The sequence below is a fragment of the Mobula hypostoma genome, chromosome 25, assembly GCF_963921235.1.
Source record: "Mobula hypostoma chromosome 25, sMobHyp1.1, whole genome shotgun sequence".
Taxonomy (NCBI): Eukaryota; Metazoa; Chordata; class Chondrichthyes; order Myliobatiformes; family Myliobatidae; genus Mobula; species Mobula hypostoma.
Genome location: NC_086121.1, coordinates 14,453,239 through 14,471,756, shown reverse-complemented (window position 1 = coordinate 14,471,756; position 18,518 = coordinate 14,453,239). Strand labels below are relative to the sequence as shown.

Below are 18,518 nucleotides of genomic sequence, written 5' to 3'. Positions count from 1 at the left end.
CTGCTCGGGATCAATAAAGTACTTATTATTATTGAATTGAATGGAATTGACTTTATTTCTTACATCCTTCATATACATGAGGATTAAAAATCTTTACATTGCGTCCCCATCTAAATGTGCAATGTGCAATTTATAGTAATTTGTCATAAATAGTACATACAACAGGACAGTCAATATAACTTAAAAATACAATTGTATCAGTGTGAATTAATTTGTCTGATGGCCTGGTGGAAGAAGCTGTCCCAGAGCCTGTTGGTCCTGGCTTTAGCACTGCAGTACCATTTCCCAGATGGTAGCAGCCGGAACAATTTGTGGTTGGGGTAACTTGGAACCCCAATGATCCTTCGGACCCTTTTTGACATCAACTGTTATGTCTTCCATGATGAGGATGCCGTCGAGTTCACGGATGGAGTCACATGCTTCATCCAGAAGTGCACTGGCAATGTTGTCCCCCAGAAGTCATTAAGGGTCTTCCCGAACTAGAAATCCTGGATCAATAGTTCTGTGCGAGCAGCACTTTCCGCACGACATAGAGCTTACATTGCCAGCAATCAGCAGGAGCTCAAGAAAAGCAGCTACGATTTGCGCAAAGCTATCAAGGCTGCGAAAGAACAATACAGGGAGAAGATTGAGTCAAGATTCACAACGAATAGCACACGTGTCTTGTGGCAAGGGTTACATACCATCGCAGACTTCAAAGCCAGATGTAGTAATGCCACCAACATCATGGCCTCTCTCCCAGATGAGCTCAATCACTTTTACACTTGGTTCGATGTCGCTAACTTTGATCCTCGGAGGAAAGCCACCTTGGGGCCAACTTGCAACCTGGTCATCTCTGAGGCTGAGGTACGCAGATGCTTCCAATGAGTGGATAGTTGCAAGGCTGCGGGACCAGACAGCATCCCAGGGCGAGTACTCAGGATGTGCGCAGCACAGCTGGCAGGTGTGTTTACAGACATTTTTCATCTCTCCCTCGCCCAGTGTAGAGTGCTCTCCTGCTTCAAATTATCTACCATTGTCCCTGTACCAAAAAAGACCAAGGTAGCATGCCTGAACGACTGGCGTCCTGTCGCACTCACATCAATAATAAGCAAATGCTTTAAGAGGCTGGTCAAAGACTACATCTGCAGCATGCCACCACCCAAACTGGACCCCCTACAATTCGCCCACCAACACAACCGATTGACAGACGACACAATAGCCACTGCTCTACATACCCTCCTTACACATCTAGAGAAGAAGGATGTTTATGTGAGAATGTTGTTCTTGGACTACAGTTTAGCATTCAACACCATAATTCCATCCAGCCTCGACAGGAAGCTCAGAGACCTCGGCCTTGTCACTGCCCTGTGTAGCTGGATCATGGACTTCTTGATAGATTGCCGGCAGGTGGCAAGAGTGGGCTCCCTCACCTCCACCCCTCTGACTCTCAACACAGGAGCCCCTCAGGGCTATGTACTAAGTCCCTTCCTTTACTCCCTGTATACCCATGACTGTGTCACCACCCACAGCTCTAATCTGCTAATTAGATTTGCCGACAACACTACATTGATTGGTTTAATCTCAAATAATAATGAGGTGGCCCACAGGGAAGAAGTAATCTCTCTAACACAGTGGTGTCAAGAAAACAGCCTCTCCCTCAATGTTGCAAAAACAAAGGAGCTGGTTGTGGATTACAGGATGAATGGAGACGGGCTAACCCCTATTGACATCAATGGATCTGGGGTTGAGATGGCAAACAGCTTTAAGTTTTTCAGCATCCACATCATGGAGGACCTCACGTGGTCTGTACACACCAGCTGTGTGGTGACGAAGACTCAACAGCGCCTCCTTCACCTCAGATGGTTGAGGAAGTTTGGTATAGGCCCCCAAATCCTAAGAACTTCCTACAGGGGCAAAATTGAGAGCATCCTGACTGGCTGCATTACTGCCTGGTATGGGAACTGTACCACCTTTAATTGCAGGATTCTGCAGAGTAATGCAGATAGCCCAGCGCATCTGTAGTTGTGAACTTTCCACGATTCAGGACATTTACACAGACAGGTGTGAATAAAAAGCTGGAAGGATCATTGGGGACCCGAGTTACCCCAACCACAATCAATTCCAGCTGCTACCATCGCAGTATCGCAGCATAAAAGCCAGGACCAACTGGCTCCAGGACAGCTTTTTCTACCAGGCCATCAGACTGATTAACTCACACTGATTTGAGTGTATTTCTATGTTACATTGACTGTTCTATTTATTATAAATTACTATGATTGCACATTGCACATTCAGACAGAGAAGTAACACAAAGATTTTTACTTCTCGTGTATGTGAAGGATGTGAGAAATAAAGTCAATTCAATTTTATGCACCGGTCTCTGTAAATGTCCTGAATAGGGAGAAATTCACATTTACAGATGTGCTGGGCTGTCCGCACCACTCTCTGCCGAGTCCTGCGATTGAGGGAGTTACAGTTCCCATTGCCAGACAGTGATGCAGCCAGTCAGGATGCTCTCAATTGTGCCCCTGTAGAAAGTCCTTAGGATCTGGGGACCCATGCCAAACTTCTTCAACCGTCTGAGGTGAAAGAGGTGCTGTATGTACAGACCACGTGAGATCCTCAGTGATGAAATTTAGCAAAAAGTGAAATGCAAATAAAATGAGCAAGAAATGGAAAAGATGAGAATTGGGGAAAACAAGCATAATGATGTCCATAGTTTATTATGAGCAACACACAAAAATGCTAGAGGAATTCAGCTAGTCAGGCATCATCCATAGAAGGTAATAAACAGTTGACACTTCAGGCCGAAACCCTTCAAAGCTGTTCCTTACATACGCATCTATAATTTTAAAAATTATGTTTCAGGGAAATGGGAACTTTCATGAAGCTCAGAATTCAGCAAATTAAACTAACCAGCAAAATGAAGTCTATCCACCATCTTCAGCAAGATAGTGACCTGAATTAACAAGAGAATTCGTCAGGCACAATGATCAAATACTGTGTGTTCATTCGCAAACACTCCCCTCAGTCTATCTACCGCATTCACAGGTGTTGTACTGTAAAATAACCTTCATTGAAGATCATTTATAAAGTAGGCAAGAAAACCCTGAAGCAACTCTGATGAATAAAATGACACTCACTAAGCAACAACAAATATAGCCAAGTCTAATAAAGTCTATACTGGCAGAGCAGACAGAAGGAGATACTGGGTCAAAATTTCAACAGCTGAAAGCAGATGAAAGTTGTAGCAGAATACAACCTCACTTTGTCTTGGCCAATTGCCTCCGGATGGAAGTCACATTTTCAAGAATTGGTGGAAGACCATGTTCAACATCTCAATGTTAGTACTCATGCAAAGGCATTTTCCTTTGAACAACCTCTCTCAGAAGACTATCAAAATTCAAATTAAATAATTAATCAAAATACATATATGTCACTGTATACAACCCTGAGATTTGTTTTCTTGCAGGCACACTCAGTAAATCCAAGAAACATAATACAATCAATGAAAGACAGCATCCAACAGGGCAGACAAACAATAAATGTGCGAAAGACAACAAACTGTACAAATACAAAAGAAAAAAAATATAAGAAATAAGAAATAAATATCAAAAACATGAGGTGAAGAGTCCTTGAAAGTGAGTCATAGGTTGTGGAAACAGTTTTTTGATGGAGCTAGTGAAGTTAAGTGAAGTTATCCCCACTGGTTCAAGAGCCTCATGGTTGAAGGGTAATAACTGTTCCTGAACCTGCTGGTCAGAGTCCCGAGGCTCTTGTTCCTGATGCCAGCAGTGAGAAGAGAACATGACCTGGGTGGTGGGATTCCTGAAGATAGATGCTGCTTGCCCACAACAGCACTCCGTATAGATGTAGAAATTATGAATAAAAAGATAGTGCCAGACTACTGCACTTCAGCTAATGTGACTCAAATGATTGGCTGGTCATTTTGTGTTGGTAAGGAGAATTCTAGCCAATGATGTAACTTTAGCTACTTGATTATTTATTTGTTATTTCTTGGATACACAGGAGTCTTCAGATGATGCAACCTGGAGTTAAAAGACTGTCTATCTCTTGCCGCAAATGCTGCCCAATTCACTTAGTTCCTCCAGCTTTTTTTTTCCTCAAGTTATTTCCTGCCAAATTTAACTACTTTGCACATGTGGAACCACATTCAATCAAAAGATTTTAAAAAGTTGCTCTGTCATCATCAATAGGGGAAGTAATGTTTAGTTTTAACCAATATTTGGCCAATAATAATCTATAACAGCATTGCTAAATTCAAACACATCCATTTATCAGCTATAGGAAAATATAAAGTTTCGAGCATCAGTTGTCTTCTGCTATTTTGCCAAGGAGATAGAATGGAGATCAATCGTCAACCTCACAGATCAGCTGTAATTTGTGATAAAACCCATTTGAACATAGCTAAATTTAAAAGCAATAACTTACTATATTATACCAGAGTTTTGTCTGTGGACTGAGACATCAGAGCAGGCCTCACTCTACAGATGCTGCGTAACCTACAGAATATTTCTAACATTTATTGAGATTATAGAATAGAGTTTGGTAATTGACCACATAAGTGTGAGTCTCTAAACTAGGTCTACAGAGTACATCACCTTCTTTATGCTATATTTAGCTCTCTTCAGATCACCTCAACACAAAATACAAATGTCAGTTTCCATTCTTTGACTACAGCTCAGCCTTCAACACCATAATACCAAATAAGCTCATCTCTAAACTCAGAATACAAACCTAGTCCCTAAAGTCAGCAAAATTAAAGAATTGGTTGTTGGCCCAAGGAAGTAGGTGGGGGAGTGGGGTGAGGGGCAACAACCCTATCCTCATTAACAGAGCTTTCTTGGGAATGCCAGAAGATTTGGCATGTCCACAAGGATCCTCTGGAACTTCCACAGATGCACTATGGGAAGTATTCTAAATGGCTACGTATCAGCTTAGTTAAGGCAAATGCTCTGCTCTTGACTCTGTAGGGAGTGGTAAATATAGGACAGTGCTATATTATATGACAGGCTCTTCACTGCCTTCTATCCAGTCCACCTTCACAGGGCATTGCTTCAGGAAAGCTCATAGAATTATCAAGTATGCCTGCCACCCTTGCCATTTCTTCTATCTACTGGCATTGGATAATACATACAGACCTAAGAACAGAGGTCTTCCCTACTGCTATCAGACACATGAACCAATCAACTCTTTCACACCCCTTCCGAGAGGCATTACCATGCTCTTGTATACTTAATTTTACCTTTCTCAGATATTTTGTCATTGTTACTTTGGTATTCTTGTTGCAAAACTTCAGATTGCACAAGAATATTTGCACCATTTTGCCGTTTTGCATTTGTCATTGTATTACTGCTGTACTTATTATGACCATGTATATTGTTTACTCTATGAGCTTCATGTAAACAAGGAATTTAATTACACCTGATGTACATAACAATGGAAAAATCTAATCACAAAATTACATACAAGAATCACCTGCTAGTAAAAATGTGGCAAGACAATATTGAGCATTAAGAGCAGAGAAATGAGGCTTCGTCAAAACTTACTTTTCCAACCAGCTTCAATCTGAAATTTCCAAAAACATGCACAGTGGTGAAACAGTTAGCACAACGTTTTATAGCACTGGCTGCAAGATTGGAGTTCTAGTCCCGCATCTGTCTTTAAGGACTTTGTGTTCTCCCTCTGGGTGTTCTGGTTTCCTCCGATGTTCCAATTACGTATGGTTAGGATTAGTTAGTTGTGGACATGCTATGTTGGCACCAGAAGCGTGGCAACACTTGTTGGCTGCTCAGCACAATCCTTGCAAGCAAAACAAGTGCTACACCTGTCCCTATGCCTCCTCCCTTACTACCATTCAGGACCCCAAACAGTCCTTCCAAGTGAGGTGACACTTCACCTGAGAGTCTGCTGGAGTCATCTACTGTATCCTGTGTTCCTGGCGTGGCCTCCTGTATACCAGTGAGACCGACGTAGATGGGGAGACTGCTTCTTCGAGCACCTAAGCTCCATCCTCCAGAAAAAGTAGGATCTCCCAGTGGCCACCCATTTTAATTCCACTTCCCATTCCCATTCTGACATGTCAATCTATAGTCTCCTCTACTGTTGCGATGAGGCCACATTCAGGTTGGAGGAACAACGTCTTATATTCTGTCCGGGTAGTCTCCAACCTGATGACACAAACACCGATTTCTCGAACTTCCGGTAATGGTCCCCACCCTCTCTCCTTCACCAGTCCCCATCCCCTTTTCCCTTCCTCACCTTATTTAAAAATCCCTTCCTTGCCTGCCCATCTCCTCCCTCTAGTGCTCCTCCCCCTTTTCTTTCTACCATGGCCTTCTGTACTCCTCTATCTGATTTTCCCCTTCTCCAGCCCTGTATCTCTTTTACCAGTTTCCCAGCTCTTTACTTCTCCCCTCATCCCCCCTCCCCAAGTTTCACCTATCACCTTGTGTTTCTTCCTACCGTCCCTCCACCTTCTTACTCTGACTTTTCATCTTTTTTTCCCCAGTCCTGTTAAAGGGTCTTGGCCCAAAACATCGACTGTACTCTTTTCCATGGATGCTACCTGGCCTGCTGAGTTCCTCCAGCATTTTGTGTGTGTTGCAATGCATTTCACTGTATACTTCGATGTACTTGTGACAAATAAAGCTAATCCAGATCTAGATTTTATTCCTTGACCTCAGTTACCAGAAATAACCTCAATAACCAGAGATTCAGTTCTTCATTCAAATTTACAATACAGATTCTGGTTAATTTTAGAACCAGTACATTTTGATCCAAATTAGCTGAAGTTTCAAGGAAATAGTTAAAAAGATATAAAAAAAGACAAGCTGAGCAACAAATTATGTATTTAAATGAAATACAGAACAAATTAGAAACTATCAAAACTCGTACGGTACTATAAAACTGTGTATTTGTTCTTAATGGTTATCGATGCTGGAATTCATCCAGTATACATTGCTGTGTTCTTTTGATGGACTGTAAATGAATAAAATCAGTGCAGGTAATGGACTGTCTTCACGCAATGCTTTCAACGATTGTATTCTGCAAATCTTCATTTTCATTGCAACATTCAAGATGATTGTCGATACCTTCAAATTCTTCATAGTTCTTGCTGAAGTAGTGAAATAATCTCATTTTCACTCTCAGCCATTTTCAGCATCTCCAAACCTGAATGCTTGAAATTGCAGTGCATAATACAGTTCTGGAATTGTATTACCACTTATTTCTCGCAAATATCGGAAACAAATATCATTTCTTTTGAACACATACATATACACACAACCAATGTTATTTAAAAATTGTTCACTCCAAGCACAGTGTAGAGTCTAACAGCCAAACAAATGTACATACTTAACATTTGTTTAAAACAGTTCAGAAACAGTCTCCTGTCCCAAGTAAGTGGCATAATGACCCAAATAAATGAAGAATATTCTAGGTATTTTTTCTTATTAGTTTTTGTTTTCTTGTTGTCTCAAATACTGTACATGGCTGTCCCAATTAACCAAAGGCACTATTAACCAGAATCCACTGTATTTCAAGATCTTTCAAGTGTTTTAACCAATGCAAGTAATGCTAATGGAAAGAATACGGAACATCTCAGCCTTCAGCCTTTTTATCAATTGTCATTTTTTGCTCACAAAGCATGCAACTAAAATGTTATGTTTCAACACACCTTCATGTATGAGAAGACAACAAGTTAGCTGTTACCAGATATATCAGGGTCAAAACTAATCCAAATCAAAAACTACCCTCAAGAAGTCACTGCAAGTTAGAAATTAAAATATGGGACTTGCTACAAGTAGTTGAGACTAATAACAGTTTATGCTTCTAAAAGTAAATAGACTTGGGAGGAAGGCATTGAACAATATATTAACAGGATTAGATAAAGCTGAGGAGCAAATGTTTCCATGAGTCTGTTGAAACCTGTATAGCTAAGTGGTCTGTTTCTAGGCTGCAAATTTATTAAAAAGCTTGAAAGCTAATCTGCTTCTCCTCATCCTTGAGCAAGTGTGCTAAGGACAGATGTTGCACAACTGTGTTTCTGGATTCAACTAAATGCAAACAAATTAAAATATGTGCCTGCACCATTCTAATTTCCATACTGGAAGGCATATATGTGCATGATAAATACTCAGAAAATTACTTTTTTGGTTTTAAAGATAAACATTCCTTCTGGCAAATATCTTTACAATGTCACCAACTGAGGGGAAATCCTGCCACTGTTTGCATGTTCTTCACATGACCATGTGGGTTTCCTCTGAATGTGATTTTCTCTCACATTCCAAAGACAAGAGGATTAATAACGGTTTGTAAAGTGAAGGCATGCTATGTTGTAGCCGGAAGCATGGTGACACATGCAGGCTGCCCCCAGCACATACTCGGACTGTGTTGGTCATTGACGTAAATGATGCATTTCACTGTATGCTTCGATGTACATGTAAAAAGTAAAGCTAATCTAATCTGTGTTCTCACAGTTATGACTACCATAAGAAATAAAAAGAAAGATCGCAGGCAATGCTTTAATTTGTGCACAATTAATTGAAGAGTACTCTTAGTTATTTGATGTGTAATCAAATTTAAAGCAAAAAATACTGAGAAATTAGAGGATTGGGAAACTTAAAAGAACCAGCCGAAGGCAACTAAAAAAGCCATGGGTTGGGGGGGGGGGCGGGGAGATGAAATACGAAGATAAGCTAGCGAATAATATCAAAGAGGATAACAAACGTATTCTCAGACATAATAAGAGTAAAAGAGAACCACGAGTAGATAGCGGATCGCTGGAAAATGACACTGGAGAGGTAGTCACTGGGGACAAGGAAATGGTAGACGAACGGAATAAGTATTTTACTACTGTCTTCCCTGTAGAGGACACTAGCAGTATGCCAAAAGTTCGAGCTTGTCAAGAGCAGAAGTGAGTACAGTTGCTATTACTAGGGAGAAGGTGCTTGGGAAACTGAAAGGCCCAAAGGTAGATAAGTCACCTGGTCCGGATAGATTATACCCCAGGATCTGAAAGAGATAGCTGAAGAGATTGTGGAGGCATTAGTAATGATCTTTCAAGAATCAATAGATTTTGACATGTTTCCAGAAGACTGGAAAATTATAAATGTAACTCCACTCTTCAAGAAGGGAGGGAGGCAGAAGGGAGAGAGGCAGAAGAAAGGAAATTATAAGCCAGTTATCCTGACCTCAGTGGTTGGGAAGATGTTGAAGTCAACTGTTAAGGATGTGGTTTTCGAGTGCTTGGAGGCACATAAGAAAATAGGCCAAAGTCAGCATGGTTTCTTTGAAGGAAAATCCTGTCTGACAAATTTATTGGAGCTCTTTGAGGAAATAACAAGCAGGATAGACAGAGGAGGATGTTATGTACTCGGATTTTCAGAAGGTGTTTGACAAGCTGCTGCACATGAGACTGCTTAACAAGATAAGATTCCATGGTATTACAAGAAAGATACTAACACAGCTAAGAACATTGATAGGTTTCAGACATCCCCCAGGAGGCAAAGAATGGGAATAAAGGGAGCATTTTCTGATTAGTTACAGTGACTAATGGTGTTCCGCAGGGGTTGGTTTTGGGGTTGTTTCTTTTCATGTTGTATGTCAGTGATTTGGATGAGGGAACTGATGGATTTGTGGCCAAGTTTGCAGACAATACAAGATAGGTTGAGAGCAGGTAGTGATGAGGAAGCAGGGAGGCTGCTAAAGGACTGGGAAAAGAAGTGGCAAATGGAATACAGTTTTGGGAAGTGTATGCACATGCACTTTGGTGAAGGAAGAAAAGCGTAGACTATTTTCTAGATGGAGAGAAAATTCAAAAATCAGAGGTGCAAAGGGACTTGTCAGATCTCATGCAGGATTCCCCAAAGGTTCATTCAGTCAGTGGTGACGAAGGCAAATGCAATGTTAGCATTCATTTCAAGAGGACTAGGACATTAAAGAAAGGACGTCATGTTGAGGTTTTATAAGGCACTGGTGAGGCCTCTCTTGGAGTACTGCAAACAATTCTGAGTCGCTTAATTAAGAAAGGATGTGCTGACATTGGAAAGGGTTCAGAGGGGGTTCACGAGAATGATTCTGGGAATGAAATGCTTATCATATGAGGGGCGATTGATGGATCTGGCCTTTACTCGCTGGAATGTAGAAGAATGAGGGGGAACTGTGAAACCTATCGAATGTTGAAAGGCCTAGATAGAGTGGATGTGAAGAGGATGTTACCTGTGGTGGGGGGAGTCTAGAACCAGATGACGCATCATCAGAATAGAGGGACATCAATTTAGAACTGAGATGAGGAGGAATTTCTTTAACTAGAGTGTGGTGAATCTGTGAAATTCATTGCCACAGCGGCTGTGGAGACCAGATGATTGAATGCATTTATGGCAGAGGCTGATAGGTTCTTGATTAGTCGGAGTGTGAAAGGTTAAGGTGAGAAGGCAGGAGAATAGAGGAGAGGGAAATGAATCAGCCATTATGGAATGGCAGAGCAGATTTGATGGGCTGAATGGCCTAATTCTGCTCCTTTGTCTGATGGTCTAATATGTCACATAATTACTCCACAAAATTAACCATGCCAGTACAGTCTACAAAAACCCTCTAAAGTTCATTTAGATATATTTAAATATTGATAAATTGCTTACAGTGTGTCTAATTATATAAGGAGTGGCTTATCTGGACAAAGAGACAAATTTCACATGTCAAACCTGTCCAGAAACCCAGAAAGACTTGCCAGTAACTAAGAATGCAGAACTTTCAAAACAACTGGTAACAAGGTCATCACACAAAGTTTAGGTATAAGACTGCCCTGAATAGGATGTACAGTCAGGTTCCTTTCTCTTTGAAAAGTCACACTGCAACTTATGTTAACCTAATATCTACTCTTTAAGAAGGGAGAGAGGTGAAAGACAGGAATTATAGGCCAGTTAGACTGACTTCAATGTTTGGCAAGATGTTAGAGTCAATTATTAAAGATAAGGCTTTGGAGTACTTGGAGGTACATGATAAAATAGGCTGAAGTCAGCATGGTTTCCCTTAAGCAGAAATCTTGCCTTACAAATCTGTTGGAATTCTTTGAGGAACTAACAAGCAGGATAAACAAAGAGCATCAGTGGATGTTGTTTGCCTGGATGTTCAGAAGTCCTTTAACAACGTGCCTCGCATGAGGCTGCTAAAGAAGAGCCATTGGTATTACAGGAATGGTACTAGCATGGTTAGATGATTGGTTGACTGGCAGGAGGCAAAGGGTGGGAATAAAGGGGGCCTATTCTGGTTCATTGCCAGTGACTGGTGGTATTCTGTAGGGGTCGGTGTTGAGACTGCTGCTTTTCAACGATCTGGAATATAGAACTGATGACTTTGTGGCCGAGTTTGTGGATGATACAAAGATAGGTGGAGGGGCAGGCAGTGTTGAGGAAGCAGCGAGTGTGCATTAGGACTTGGACAGATTAGAAAAATGAGCAAAGTGGAAGATGGAATACAGTGTGGGAAAATATATGGGCATGCACATTGGTAGGAGCAATAAAGGCGCAAACTCTTTTCTTAATAGGGAGAAAATACACAAATTGGAGCTGAAAAGGAATTTGGGACTCCTGGTGCAGGATTCCATAAAGTTTAACTTGCAAGTTGAGTCAATAGTAACGAGGGCATATTCAATATGAGCATTTATTTCGAGCGGACTGTAATGCTGAGGCTTTATAAGGCATTGGTCAGATTGCATTTGGAGTACTATGAGCAGTTTTGAGCCTTGTATCCAAAAATGTATTTGCTGGCACTGGAGCAGGTTCACAAGAATGATCCCAGGAATGAAAGGCTTAATGTATGAGGAGTGTTAGATGGCTCTTGGCTGGAGTTAAACTTCAGTGCAGTTTAAAAGAATAATGGGAGAATCTCATTGAAACCTTTTGAATATCGAAAGCCTAGTTAGAGTAGATACAGACAGGATGTTTCCAACAGCGGAAGAGTCTTGGACCAGAGGGCACAGCCTCAAGTGTCCCTTTAGAACAGAGATGAGAAGGAAATTCTTTGAGCATATGATGTGCTTGGGGATTTAAAGCAATTCAAAATATCATTCAAATTTCAGCCTTTGCTGAGAGATGGTTCCAAGAAACGAGAAATGGTCCAAATTTTGCCAACTCTGGAACCTTTATAGTTGGATGGCACCAAGGCATTTGTCTTACAAATGTTAAGTACAAGATTTCACACAATCTGATAAGTGTGTAAATAAATAGCTTCACGTTAACGACTAGATGAAACACATAGCAACAAAATTGATCTTTGCATCACAAAGTATGTACAATTACTGTATGGACCAATAAAGCTAACCAGACACAACTTTAAAAAAATAAAGTCAAATTCCAAGCAGTTAATATATTCTGTCATAGTATAAAGTTTTTCCTTTCCTTGCTGTCTTTTAAAAAAAAGCATTAAAACGTCAATGTACATCTAACTCACTATTATATTTCCGGGGGGAAAAAAGGGTTATTGATTGGATTTCTGAAATATATCCCATCAATTATAACCTCTCTCCGGAGTAGCTGACAGTGAAGAGTTCAGGTGTAGTCTGATAGGACATTAAAACAAAGTTCAACAAATGCTCATATGCAATATCCTGCAGTTCTGATACAAGATCTTTGACCTCAAAACAATATGTTTTGCCCTCCAAAGATGCAGCCTGGCCTAGTTATGATCCATATTTTCTGCTTTCTTATTTTTTTAAACAATCACAATATATTATTTCTATTTAAATGGCATCTACTTTCCACCACTGTGTCAAAGTGTCTACTTCAAGAATTTCCAGCTCAGCCAAAATCAAATGATCAAATCACTGTGCAAGTTAAAAAGATTCCAAGCATTTTTACCCCAGCCAAGTTTCACTGGTTTAGTATGTAAATATTTTCCAGAATTTAACATTCAATTTGACAAATTCAATCATCTTCAATCATACATCACTAAAATTATTCTGCAACATCTTTCAAACCAACAGCCTGTATCATAATGCTTTTCTTGCACTGGCAGTGAATGTTCAGAAACTTCATGCAAGGTCAATCTAAAATGTTATTCCATTTATCTCCATGAATGCAGCCAAGTGTTTCTTGCACTTTCTTTTTATTTCTGCCATTTAGAACACCTTTTTTTAACTTCACCACCCTTCCCCCCCATTCCTGTCTCCCAACATCCCGTAAGCATGCTTCCAATTCTTCTTAATTGCCAACTACCCCTTTTATTTTGCTGCTCTGAATTATTTGTTTAACTTTACCAGCAAAACCTGTATACTCAACAGTTAATTTTATAAGCAGTGTATTTTATAGCTTTGACAAGGGTGGGACACAAGGTTATTTTTCATGCACTGCAATTTAAATACATGGAATATATTAAAACACAATTACAACTTGGAGAATATCAAATATGGAGAACAAAATGCAAATAAAAAGTTCAGTTGGTCCTGTTTGGAAAATGGTTAAAAGAGGGAAAAAAACATGGTACAATAATATAGATGAAACATTATTTCTGAGATACAATTATTCTGGTTTCATCACAACTGATGAGATCCAAGAGCATGACATTCTTTCATTTAATAACCTTTAAAGGCCTAATACTTTCAAACAAGTGATTATGGTTTCAGTAAATTGCATGTGCACAGTTGGCTACATATTAAAGGTGGTAATATAGGTCGTATTAAGTAACACAGTAGTGATAGAAACCAGGACCCTCAGTTATCTTCCTTCCATTATTACAAACTAACATATTCATTTCGGGGAGAGATTACATATGTTTATGATGGCCATAAAAATCATGGAATGAATGATTAAATTAGTTATGTGTGAGAAGTCTACTTTCATTATACCTAAAGGATTAATAATATGAACCTAGACAAGGAACATAGATAGGATGCTTCTGCTAGAAATAAACATGGTTTAGGCAAAAGAGCAATTGTAATTGAACAGGTACAAAGCAATCAAGAAATAAAGGGATTAGGAGCTTGTAAATATGTTGAGGGCGCACTAGAAGAAAACAATATTTGGCAGTCAATGAGAAAAGAGGATAATGAATCAAACAGAAAAATGAATTCTTTGCCAACAAAGAGCATTCCTTCCTTGGTGGCTGGGGCATTAAAAACCATTTTGTATTTGGGCAATTATCCAAATGCTGGCAATAATCCTGTAACAGCATCACTGGCCAATATTTTTTTTTGATGTGGAATAATCAAGGATATTACTATAGGAGTAATTTACTTTTTTAACCTCTTTGTACCAACACAAGATTTTCTCTTACCTTGGTGACCTATCTATGGAATTTCATTATGTGGTTAAAGTTTTACACTGCTTGATTTTTTTTGTGCACTGAATGTACTGAGCTGGAAGTGGGAAAGGGTGGGGAAACAGTACACCAAGTAATATCATTAAAGAGTTACAATTGGTGCACATTTGAATCAGACCTCCCAGAAGTTCTTCAAACTCCCCCTCTCCCCTACATTATTTCAGGTTCCTGTAAATCTTTATAATAGATCCAAATTCTGGAAGGTGTGGAACAAAATAGTAGTTACTTTATGGAACATTGAATCCAAAATCTTTGGCAATAATTCAAAAAATGCAATTATAAATTCCACTGTAGCAGGACATGAATTTTCGTGATAAAATTAAACACAAAAGCATAAAAATCCCTAGATGTGAACATTTAGTTCTAAAAGGTTTCTAATGAAATGCAACCTATTGACTTTATCTAATCTGGTCCACGACTCCAATTCAAACCATTTCTGAAGTGGTTCAACAAGTCTCCAAGTTATATCAAAATGCTTCAAAGAACTGCAAAAGTTTAGCAATATGGTTCCACTACTAAACTTGAAAATCAAGCCACAGGAATAAATGCTGAAATTTGTAGTAATGCTTATATTCCAAAATTTAAGAATTGCTCACAGTATATATATTTTCCAATAAACAAAATGGTACTTACTGTTCTCTCCTGGGCATGGCATGCCTGGTTTTTCAGGAATGCTGGGAAATACTAGGTGAAATGAAGAGGGCAAAATTTTAAGGATCAAGAAAGTAAAGTGGTACATACTTTGTAATAATAAGCTACTGTAACCTATCTCCCTTAAAACATTATCTTTGCAAGAAATATCATCAAAGCCTAATAATCCATTATTCAAATATTCATAAAGTTCAAGAGATCATCATCTGGGTCACAGGAGGGTCTCAATTCCCACACTCCATTGAAGCTCATCTGATTCTGTTTCCAATACTTTCTTCAAACAAACCTAGGTCTGTCCCAGTTCCCCTCCTCCCTTTAAACTTACCAGATTAACCAAACCATTTAGTATATCAGAAACAGAATCAGAATCACATTTAATATCACCAGTATATGTCAGGCAATTTTTTAGCTTTGCAGCAGCAGTACATTACAATACATGATAAATAAACAAAAAGTGTGAATTATAGTAAGTGTATTTATATATAAAATACTTAACTTAAGATAAGTAGTGCAAAAGAACAGAATTTTTTATGAAAAGTAGTAAGGTAGCATTGATGAGTTCAAGGTCCATTTAGAAATCAGATGGCAGAGGGAGAAGAAGCTGTGTAACAATTAAGGAACAGCAAATTTAAAACGTGCTGGAGTACTAATAAGGACTAACATCCAGTAGTACAGAACACCTAGAGGAATTTTACTGTATTTGCTTCCAATAGTTTCTGTAACCTTTGGATTTTTCTCCCTCTTCCTCACCCACGCTAACAATTCTCTTATGCTTACTGTACTCATGGTTTTCTTCCTTTATTTTCTTTTCTTTCCTTAAATTTCACTTTTTTAGTCTTTACCTTTCATATTCTTCTTTTAAATCCATGATTTTCTTTACCTTGTCTTTACTCAATGATTTTCTATTCCATCTACTTAATTTTTAGAAATGTCATACCAGCATAGGCAGGACTTCTGTCATCAGGAAGACTTCATAAAACCAGCTTATTTAATTGATAAATCAATATTGCATTCAGGGCTGTCAACAACAAAATGTCTCAAGAAGCTTCACAAGAACATTATCAAACAAAACTAAGGAGAGATTAGTTCAAATGATCAAAGATAGTAGTATAAGCAAGCATTTTCAAAGACAGGGTGCAAGAGAAGTAGAAGTTCAAAAGCGTGGGGCTGGGAAGCTGAAAGCACAGCCACCAGGAGTGTTTATCCACAGCCTAAAACTGAAGGAATGCAGATAATAGCTACAGAGTTCAAAGAGATTACAGAGACAGATAGGTGGATGGGATTTGGTACAATCACAACAGAACATCCAAGTTTCAGGTGACCTCGTTTAAAAAATTAATCAGCAGGGAAGTCAGGGCAGGATCAACTGATAGTGCAGCAGTGGAAATTATAAGACTTAGTAATGGCACAACTATCTAAACAAATCTCAAGACTGAACAGTAGACTAAAATTGTAAACAGTGTAATTCATAAGTATAAGTCTGAAGACAGGTAAGGGAGAAGGGCAGAATAAATGGCTAAGCAGCTGAAATTTTGGGAGGGGAGATGAGACGGAATAAATATCCTCAAGTATTCATAATATTTATGGAACCTCAATAGGTTACATCACAGAATGAGAGAAGATGCTAGTTATTTTCTACACTACTGGTACTGTTCCACAGTCAATAGAATTTTGAAATATGATTACTAATGTATTTTGTACCTCTACAATCATGAATTATTTGGGAGCAGTAATGAATAGAATTAGTTAACTAGCTTCTGGCAAAGAGAAGGGCATTAGGAATGGACCAACAGTACAAAATAACTTTGAACTAACCATCATGAATTAAAATTTTGGTGTATGAGATGGTGAAATAATAAAACAAAAATAGAGGTTTTTCTTTCATTAGTAAGTTGTCATTCAGTCCATCTTACCTACTACCTTTAATACCAAGCTAGTTAATCAAAATTAAGAGGTTAGTGGTCCCAAAAAGTCAACTAATGTATGGCATAACCAAAAAATTAAGCATCTTGATTTTGAGTCCCAGATTATTTGACCATGAGCAAATTCCAGAACCAATAAGGAAAAGTGGTTCCAAGCAGTAGAGACCAAAAGGATTAAATAAGAATGATTTTTGCTTATTCTTTTATGGAGTAAGATGTTCCTCCAAGGCTGACAAACAAATCTTAAATGGAAATGAAGGCAGGTCTCTTCACCAGATGACAACTGCATGACAGCTGTTCCCAAATGAGTCAAACAGGAGTTACAACTAAGAGTAGATCTCTGCTGAATAAAGTTTATAATTTAATATTCACCTCTATTTTAGTATTAACACCACCAATGAAAGATGCTGCCTTTTTAACTTTCTGTTTCACTTTCACAGCTATCTGTGATTTTAATTTGTCCTTTATGTTTCAGTTCTTTCATTCAAATTATTGTAATATTAAAACCACCAACAACACATGGTACTAAGTTGAAGTATCCATATTAAATACTCAGGAACAAGAGCAATCAGTTTTGATCAATCAGTAGATTCAATGTCACATTACTAAGCATTAGCTTTTAAGCTAAATAGTTAATTTTTCTTCAGTCCTTTAATCAAATTTGAATCAATTACTACTCACCGTGGATAATGAGGCGCGATTCTCCATTCTGATTATATAGACGAAATGCTTCCTCCAGCTCCATGTGGGAAGAAACTGTGCATGGGTCTCCTACAATATGAAAATAGAAGGATATTAGTGGAAATGTTGCCTAGTAAGAATGCTGGGATGTTGGCTTCCCAGGGAACTTTTTTCCAAAACACTAACAATCCGAGAAACCCAAATCATGTCCAAAATCTTAAGTTCTCTACTATACAATTCTTAAAACATCATGGATTGAACTTTGTACCTCTTCTGCTAAATTTTAATTAATTAAAGTGACACAACGGGATTTTACGAGGGCTACGGATAGGGTGAATAAGCAAAAAAAAACAAATGTCCTCTATTTTGGTATTGGTCAACAGGAAGTTACTGAATTGCTGCAGGTGCGGCCATTTACACTGCTTTAAAGTCGAAAAAATCTTACATATACTTATGTAATTACAAGCAAGCTTATTTTACAGATTATATTTACTTCAGATATCAATCACCTATCAGTAACTAAGTAACCCTTTTCACCTTCGTATAACCAGAGTCTGTTAGCATAGCACTAAAACAGTAGCAGTGATCCCTGCCCTGCAACAGATTGAGACCTGCACCACCACAGAAGGAACCTCAACGAAGTTGAAAGAAACAATCAAAGCCAAATCCTACAAATTTACTTAAGTATGGGTGAACCAACCTCTCACAAGCCAACTTCCCAATTTTCAGTCCTAGTTACATTCAGTTGATTCTGTTGGGCAGGCTCTACCATTCACATGACTGACAACAGAACTTTGAAACAGACAATCCACCCAAATTCTATTAATAGATGAGATTATCAAGGAGGCAGATTATCAAGGAGATTATCAACAATTCCAAGCAATACTTAAAAACAATAACATCCCCACAAGTTCTTGGGTAAACCTGGTTCAAAAGCATTCACAG

At 38.8% G+C, this 18,518-nt stretch overlaps 1 protein-coding gene across 1 annotated transcript in view; it reads right to left on the bottom strand.

Moving 5' to 3' along the window:
- The window catches only part of prkcz (protein kinase C, zeta), a 395,150-nt gene that overhangs the window by 307,928 nt on the left and 68,704 nt on the right, over nt 1–18,518 (bottom strand). The window contains exons 3-4 of the mRNA XM_063033456.1: nt 17,574–17,663; nt 14,953–15,003 (exon numbers count right to left, since the gene is read on the bottom strand). Of these exons, the coding sequence (XP_062889526.1) occupies nt 14,953–15,003; nt 17,574–17,663 (141 nt within the window). The remainder of the gene's footprint in view (nt 1–14,952; nt 15,004–17,573; nt 17,664–18,518) is intronic.